The sequence below is a fragment of the Haplochromis burtoni genome, unplaced genomic scaffold, assembly GCF_018398535.1.
Source record: "Haplochromis burtoni strain Fernald_Lab_line unplaced genomic scaffold, NCSU_Asbu1 Contig_51, whole genome shotgun sequence".
NCBI classification, from domain to species: domain Eukaryota; kingdom Metazoa; phylum Chordata; class Actinopteri; order Cichliformes; family Cichlidae; genus Haplochromis; species Haplochromis burtoni.
In genome coordinates this window covers 950,215-958,562 of record NW_024582412.1, presented here as the reverse complement: position 1 = coordinate 958,562, position 8,348 = coordinate 950,215, and the positions used below count along the sequence as shown (strand labels likewise).

The 8,348-nt window shown below is 40.6% G+C and overlaps 1 protein-coding gene across 2 annotated transcripts; it reads left to right on the top strand.

Annotated features, from left to right (window-relative positions):
- The first annotated feature begins 1,795 nt into the window (after positions 1–1,795).
- On the top strand, positions 1,796–5,847 carry ccnb1 (cyclin B1). Of its 2 annotated transcripts, none has more exons than XM_014333400.2 (8): positions 1,796–1,932; positions 2,186–2,314; positions 3,280–3,576; positions 3,657–3,815; positions 3,920–4,156; positions 4,246–4,386; positions 5,042–5,152; positions 5,227–5,847. In XM_014333400.2, the coding sequence occupies exons 1-8, from the start codon at positions 1,912–1,914 to the stop codon at positions 5,329–5,331; spliced, it is 1,200 nt and encodes a 399-aa protein (XP_014188886.1). In that variant the 5' UTR covers positions 1,796–1,911; the 3' UTR covers positions 5,332–5,847. The 2 variants fall into 2 exon arrangements, with proteins under 2 accessions (XP_014188886.1, XP_005921780.1); XM_005921718.3 differs by having other exon boundaries at positions 3,271–3,576.
- The last annotated feature ends 2,501 nt before the right edge of the window (positions 5,848–8,348 follow it).

The following is an 8,348-nucleotide window of genomic DNA, read 5'->3' as shown; positions in this document are numbered from 1 at the left end:
CTAGAGCAGCCTTCCCATCACTACCACTCTTTCTTGAGTAGAGTGCAAAGTACATATAAGGTTACTGGACTTTTGGTGAGGTCCCATTGTGATTCCGGCTGCTCAAGAGCCCTGGGTCTTTATTGTATTTTTTTATAATGGGTCTAATGTGTTCAACTGGCACCTTGCCTCAAATGACCTCAGCAGCTCACAGGACAGCATAGTGGGACAATGTTTTACAGAGTTTCACACCTTGGCACCAGTGATGGTAATAGTCCATCCCTTTTTTCACACTAGGGAAACTCACATGACTGATATCGCCTCAATAACCCGAAGGACGACCTCCAAGAGAACAAAAACCATCCTGGATCAAACCACTGGGATTCTATGTCACTTGTTTTAGAACTGAAGAAGCCTCTTGGATGACCAATAAGAAGCCCAGTTGCCTTCTTTTCAAGCACTTGAGACTACCATGATATGGATGACTTGTACCCTTCTTTCATGATAGGGCTTTAACCTGAATTTGTGGATGACACAGTGAACTGTGTTTACAGACACTGATTTCTGGAAGTGTTCATGAGTTCCTGCAATGATTCCCATGGCAGAATCATGCCTATTTTTATGTGGTGCTGCTTGAGGGCCCAAAGATCACATCTATTCAATATTGATTCACAGCCTTGTCCAGTGCCACAGACATGAGTCTGTAGAGTCTCTGAGCTTTTTCATCATATTATAGTATGCACTGTAACTTAAGTCTGAAAATGCTCCACAATTTGTAAATGCAGTTTGCTGCACATTAGTGAACCTGTGCCCATCTTTACTTCTTTGAAATTCTACTTCTCTAAAATGCTCTTTTCATACCCCGTCATGTTACTAACCTGTTGACAACTAACTTTATTAACTTAAAATCTTTCCATAGCTGTTTTTCCAGCCTTTTGGTGTCCCATTTTTTTTAGATGTGTTCCTCCCATCAAATTCAAAAGAACTTTATTTTTTGGTAAAATTGTACGTTTATGTTTCCTGTGTTCTGGTGTAAATATGGGTATCTATGATGCGCATCTTATTGCATTCTGTTTTTATTTACATTTTGCACATTTATTTATTTTGATATTTTGTAATTTGGGTTGTAGAATGCATTTACTTATTGCCAAGGAAACAGAGTCAACTTTACATTTATGTATCCAAGCAAAAAAGTAGAGTGTATCTACTTTTTGCTAAGTGGATATGTTTTACTTGGTGAACAAAGGCATTTAAAGATGCATGGAGATCTAAAGAGCTAACTACTGTAGCTTATTTAATGGATGACAAAAGTAAAGTGTTATATCGTGAGTTATGTGAGAAATTCCTTTTGAAATGTAGACTTTTAGAAGCTATAAAAGAAAAATAAAAGCAGCCTTTATCGTTCAAGAAGGCATTTTTACTCTTAGGTGTCTCATGTACCAAGGCAGCTCTGTATAGCAGAAATTGACTTTTATTACATTAAATGAAATAACAGAGCTTAAAAAATATAATGTTAAAGAAAGTCTATAATACTCAAAATGAAAAGAATTGTGTTCTGAACGAATTTGAGGCAATAGAAGTTAAAGTATAACGATAAAATACACTTTAAGATTTGATTCCTCTCCCTCTTAAAGTGACTTCTTATTCATTTATTTACTTACTTGAAATGCAGCTTTAGAGAAAAAGCGTATAAAAACAAGCAGGACGTAAAAGGAAAAGGAAATGAACATCAAGAAAACAAATCACGTGACCATAAGTTGTCCGGGGGACGCATTTCAAACAGGTGCGTTCGACCAATCAGACGCCCAGAACAGTCTTAGGTCAGCGAATCAGCTTCCAGCGAGCGAGGATTTAAACCTCGCTCGCTGGAAGCTGCGTACCGTTCTCCATTACGACTATTCCCCTGTTTGTTGAAGCATCGCTTGTTTCGAAATGGCTCTCAGAGTGACCCGGGTAAGACTTTATCATCTCTATTTGTTACTTTTTTTTTAATCGTTGAATCTGGGGAAGCACTTAGCTTTTTCTTTGACTTTTTCGCTTAAAACCCCCTCAAAACTTAGCTATAACCTTCGTTTCTTGCTTTGGGATTTCTTATCATGGAGCAGGTCGAGAGTAAGGGTTTCCGCTTAAGCCTCTTTAACTAAAAGATAAAAGCGTGCAAACTGTTATAATCATTGTGATTTAACATTATTTTTCTTTCCTGTAGAATCGTTTGGCTTCCACCAAGGTCGACCTCGGTGGTAAGGCCTGCTCTGTGTCTGGGCCCACACAGAAGCCCCGAGCAGCCCTGGGGGAAATTGGAAACATCGCAGTTAACAAAGACACACAGAAAAAGGTAAACATTTCATCCCGTATTAAATGCTTTTCTGTTAAATCTATGGAAAACAATAGAATTATGCAGTGAAATCATATGGGCATAGTGGCTTCCAGCTCTGATCTCAAAACGGTTAAAATGGCCTGAGTGGGGCCACACTTGCAACAACTGGCACAAAATGCTGAATTGAGTCAAAGCGTTGGACAAGGTAAAACTGGTTTACAAGTTTGTTTATTAAAAATTATAATGTCCTGCTAGGGTATGAAGGTATTCTTTTAAGCTTGTTGGGGGGGTTTCCACCTCCCTGGCACACTGTGCCTTGACTACACATGGAACCAGTTATTAGTCTGCATTTAGCCTCTTGCTCTAAAAGAAGCCTACACATTTTCCTGCTTTAGATTCTCTAATTTAAAAAAAACAACCTTATCTCAAACGGAACAGGAAAACCCCTGAGAGTACAATGTGCTCAGATTGACTAAAACTGACTTAACTTGGTGATGTCGGTTTTAAGTGCTGTTGAGACTAAAATTCAGTCTCTAGGTTAAGTTTTTATTTTGACCATAGAGCACATGAGGTGGCTACAGGACTGCTGCTTAAATGGAGGGGCATTGATAACAAGAGAACTCACACTTGAGTGTCGCCCTCCTTTGGGCTACATTAAAATGGCAGCATGGCATACCTGCAGGAGTGAGTTGGCATGCTTCCTGCTGTGAGTTTCCAATTAAGAATGCACAGCGGGGAAATGCGCTTAATGGGTTGTAATTTGTCTGGCAAGACTGAAAGCTCTAGACAGAAGAGGAGCTGGGGCTGAGATTGTCTAAATGAGGCTTAAAATCACGCTGGGAAGTGATCTCTATTTGAAAGTTAACACTAAATTGGTCCCATGTTCAGATTTTTTTTTTTTTAAGGTGTCTTCCTAGACTAGTGAGTTTTCTGGCTTTAACCTGCCTTTTTTTTTTTTTTTTTCCCCCCCTTAGACTGTAAAGACTGAAAAGACTGAAACCCTCAAGACCAAAGTTACAACCAGAGCTGAAAAGGCTGAACAGACCAAGCAAAAAGATGTCATTCCTGTTAAACCTGAGCCAGAGGTGCAAGCCCCACCTGAACCAGCCTCTCCCACACCAATGGAGACCTCTGGCTGTGAGCCTGCTGACCTATGCCAAGCATTTTCAGATGTCATTCTGCACACTGCTATCAGAGATGTCGACGCAGATGACTATGACAACCCCATGCTCTGCAGTGAATATGTGAAGGACATCTACAAATATCTCCGCCAGCTTGAGGCAAGCAACTTAAAGGAATTTAAAGTGGGAATATTGAGCTACTTTCCCCACAGACCACTAACCATTTCTTGTCTGCTCAGGTTGAACAGAACGTCAGACAGAACTATCTGCAGGGTCAGGAGGTGACAGGCAACATGAGAGCCATTCTCATTGACTGGCTCGTGCAAGTAAATCTGAAGTTTCGTCTGCTGCAGGAGACTATGTACATGACCGTGGGCATCATTGACCGCTTTCTTCAGGTGAGTGAATCCTTGTTCTCCTAACAAATGCTGTTAGTCCTGCAATACACCAGTCCACCTTTCATGGTTTTCATCTCACTAACGGCAACTATACCTCCCAACAGGACAATCCAGTCCCCAAGAAGCAGCTGCAGCTTGTTGGAGTGACTGCCATGTTCCTTGCTTCAAAGTATGAGGAGATGTATCCCCCAGAGATCTCAGACTTTGCCTACGTCACAGACAAGGCCTACACCACAGCCCAAATCAGAGACATGGAGATGACCATTCTGCGGGTGCTGAAGTTCCAACTGGGCCGTCCTCTCCCCCTGCAGTTCCTCAGAAGGGCCTCCAAAATTTATGAGGTTTGCAGCATATCTTGTGTCACAGGAATTGCTGATGGGTGAAAGTAAGTGTTCGTGCAGCAACTTATTCCTCATGCATGTCTTCACAGGTAACTGCTGAGCAGCACACTCTGGCAAAGTATCTCCTGGAGCTCACGATGGTTGACTACGAGATGGTCCATTTGCCACCTTCAATGGTGGCGAGTGCTGCTTTGGCACTCACCCTCAAAATATTGGCTGCTGGAGAATGGGTAAGTGCATCTGAAGGGTCTCAAGAGTTTTGGTGTGTCTGTAAGAAATTAAAGTTGTGTCCTTGCTAAAAGTTCGTAGTGGTAAAAACTAAGTCTGAAGTATTAGTCTTTTCCTTTTCATAAGAAAGGACTTATGAAGCAATGTCAAGAGTGTTAATCCATCATTGAGTGCAACAAATGGCTGCCATAAAGCTGCAGTGCAATTGTTAACTTGTAGCACTTCCTGGCAAGTTTAATAATACTGGTGCAATCAGAAGCTTGTCTGACCTTTGCTTACCCCAGACTTTAGAGCTGAATCTATGCAGAACATAAGTGGCTGACATGATTGCCATAATCTACACCTGTGCAGGTAATGGTTGCAATATTGCAACCATAAGTTTTATGAACTGTCATGGGACTTGTTCATATTTATAAAAGGACTCCTTGGATGAGTTTCAATATCAAAAGGCTTTGCTTTATGTGAAGGAATTGTCAAATAAGTTTGAATTTACTGATCTAGATGTACAAACTAACCCCTATACCTGCTTCACTGAGTGAATGAGTTGAATGCAGAGAGGAATTTCACCACAAGGATCAAAGTATAGATATATTAGTGTGACTCATGCACATTTTGCTCAGCAAATCCTGCACAGATGCCTTCAAATTGTCTTTCCAGGATGTGACGCTGCAGCACTACATGGACTACACAGCAGAGAGTTTGATTCCTGTTATGGCACACATCGCCAAGAACGTTGTCAAAGTGAATAATGGGCTGACCAAGCACATGGTAAGCTTCTCATACTTCAAATTTTAGCTAATGTTAAACTTGACAAGACCTAACTACACTAATGTCTTCTGCAGGCCATCAAAGGCAAATACGCCACCTCAAAGCAGATGAGGATTGCCAACATTTCGCAGCTCAAATCATCAGTGGTTAAGGACCTGGCAAAGCAGGTCACACAGTGAGGAGATCAGTGTCCTTGGCACCATGTGCTGATTTGTACAGATGTAAATTAACTTTTTAACCTGACCAAGGATCTGCACACCAAGGATGTCACTAGTTTAGTACTTTTGTGGAGTTTTTTTTTTTTTGGGGGGGGGTGTATTTTTACAGCCTGCCCAAAGCACGCCACAAGTTTTAAGTTTGACCTGAGCAACAAAATGGCAGTTCTTCGAGTGACAGCTGGGCTACATGATCAGACTAGTGCAAGACAACCATTTTTGTTTCACTTATGCACAAGTACTCTGCACTAATCTTATTAGGCCTGAACACCTCTGACCCTGCACCCCCTCTAAACTGCTGCTGCTGAAGTGTTTAATCTAAAACTTGTGGTGGGACTTATATGGTCAGCAATGTGACTTTTTAAAAATTTTTCAGTGGATGTGTTGTGAAATGTACAGCAATGCTTTTTAAATCAGTTTGGTTTTTGCATTCTTACTATCTTGTTCTTAAAGGATTTATTAAATGGCTTTGACCAGAAAGCTGCCTGCCTTGTTGTTCCTTTTGATCTCCACTAGAGGCTGCTGTGAGACTGTTTAAGCATCTTAAAGCTAAAGTGCAAGTGAGGTTGTCAAAGTGCCCACAATGAGAAATGTTGACTTTGCCCTGCTGTGCTTCAGTTTAGAGCAATGTTAATATTTGGTGACTGAGCCCAGGGCAGTACAGCTTGTATCAAAACGGCTCTTGATGTGAAGTGTCCCTTCATGATGGCTTTTGTGACTTCAGGGAAGCATAAAGCAGAACTCTGGGACTGTGTTCACGTTAGGTCACTTCCTGAGAGTCTTATTTTGCTTTAGGGCCAAGGGCTAACATTTCAGGGCTGTCCTTAGATTGGAGGCTAAAACAGGCACTTTGACTGGTAACAGACATCTTTTATCACCCAGAGGAGTCTTTACAGGTTATGCATGAGCATTGGGGCTCTAAGTTGGCACAATCAAGTGCCTTTCCAACTAGGGGTGACCTGAAGTGTTCTCCAGTTGAAGGTGCAGTCTCGAGAAAGCCCTACGTTTGTCTCTAATGAGGGGAAACAAGACACAAGGGCCTTCAGACTTGACTACATGCAAGGCTCTTTTCAACATGTTCTAAATGGGACGATGCATGCAGAATGTGTTAGCCCTGCAGCAGACTGGCGACCTGTCCAGGGTGTACCCTGCCTCGTCCTAAGACAGCTGAGAGAGGCTCCAGTAACCCCCGACCCTGAAAAGGATAAACGGATGGCTGAATGAGAGACTAGTCCAGAGTGCGGTGGTTGTGCTTTTGACAAAAGGCAAAATTCTAATAAATCTGGGTTCACAACTAATAACTCTGCATCTCAAACCCTCAATCAAGAGCAGAACTGCACAAGCCTATGCAGAGTTAGAATAGTGTAGCCAGGAGGAGCCAAAGGGGTAACTTCTAAGTCCTAGAGAGAGAACCAGCTTTAATTTAGTGATGGTTCTCTACTGGTGAATGGTGCCTTTCACAGCTTTTTCACTGTAAAGCACCCAAGATTTCAACTAGAGTTTTGAATATCTGGATAAAGAACAAAGTCAGTTTATTTTGGATGTCAAAGCTAATGGCCGATGAAGATGCCAGTCTTTAGCTGAAACTGAACTAGGGCCCTTTTACTACTTATGCAAACACTGAGTTTAAACTTTAAAGTGCTGTAAAAGTGCATTCTTTTTAACGGCCAGAAGGTGGCACACAGCCTTCCAGTGACCCCAAGGCTCCCTAGCTTTTTGACCTCAGCAAACACTTAACCGATGACTCCATGGGCTCAGTCATTAATCTGCAGTCTTACTGAGTCCAATTTGGAAATTATTCACAAGTCACTAGCTAATTTGAGTGCAGTTGCACAGTTCAGATCCACCCCTCAGTGATCACACCTGAATTCAAAACACAAAGGTAAAGACGGCAAAAAGGTGACATCATAGTTTCCTATGATAGCGACGTCTCTTTCGTACGTTCTGTGTGTACATGTGATCATTGTGAGCCAAAAGCTCAGACTACAGACGGTTTTCAATTCTTTTCATTTTTTTCTACTCCTTGACACAAGCTCTACTTGTGTGCTGTCCAAAATTTCTGTTTGCAAGGAGTAGCCCGTCAGCAGGAAGATATGGCCTTCTTGCATGAAGGGCCAGTATAAGGTAGTTTATGTGAATTATTTAAGATGTAAATGGATAATATTTATAGTGATTTAACAAAACATCTGCAAGCACACATGTAAAAATAGTATACAAGGCAAAAATGGAGTTCTATGTTATTTAAGTTTTTAAATTAAATTCTTCAAGTAGTCTTCAGGAAAAGTTTTCCAGGTTTCTCGAGGGACATTTAAAGCCATGTTTGGATGTTGGCTGCCTGTCGTTAGGGTTTTCCCTCCACCTCAAAGCCTCTTAAATGTGTGGCATCACAATATATTGTTTTTTATTCAGGTTTGAGTTCATTCCTAACTCACAGCTGTATCTTTTTAATTACGTAACTTATTGTTTCTGTTTTTTGTTTTTGCTTTAATTTAAATTGAGCTATGTGAGCTAATTTTGCTATATTTTACTCAGCTCTTCCATTTTATGCAAAGTAAGTTTTCTTGATTGTTTGCATGCAAGTTTTTACTTTCATTGTATCTTTTTTGACTATGTTTTAATTATTGTACTTTATTTTACCATTAATTGAGCTTTATTTTGTCTTCCTTGAAAATTTGTTTCATTGTATTGTATTTTGTTGAATGTGATTTAATGTGGATGGTCCTCCTTAAGAAACAGAAGAGAGCATCTCTGCATGATGTTTATTTATAAGGTTCTTCTTTGAAAATGGCCCAATTATCTCTGCTCCCCTTTTACATTTAAATATAGTAGTTACAATATCAGGTCACAGGATATTAATAACATTAGCTGTGCCTGTCATTCACAGTGAGATTGGAGAAAAGTGAGTTTAAATCCTCCACTGTCTACAAATGGAATGAATGACAAATATACTTCCTCTGATTTCATTAAAACATTATAAAATG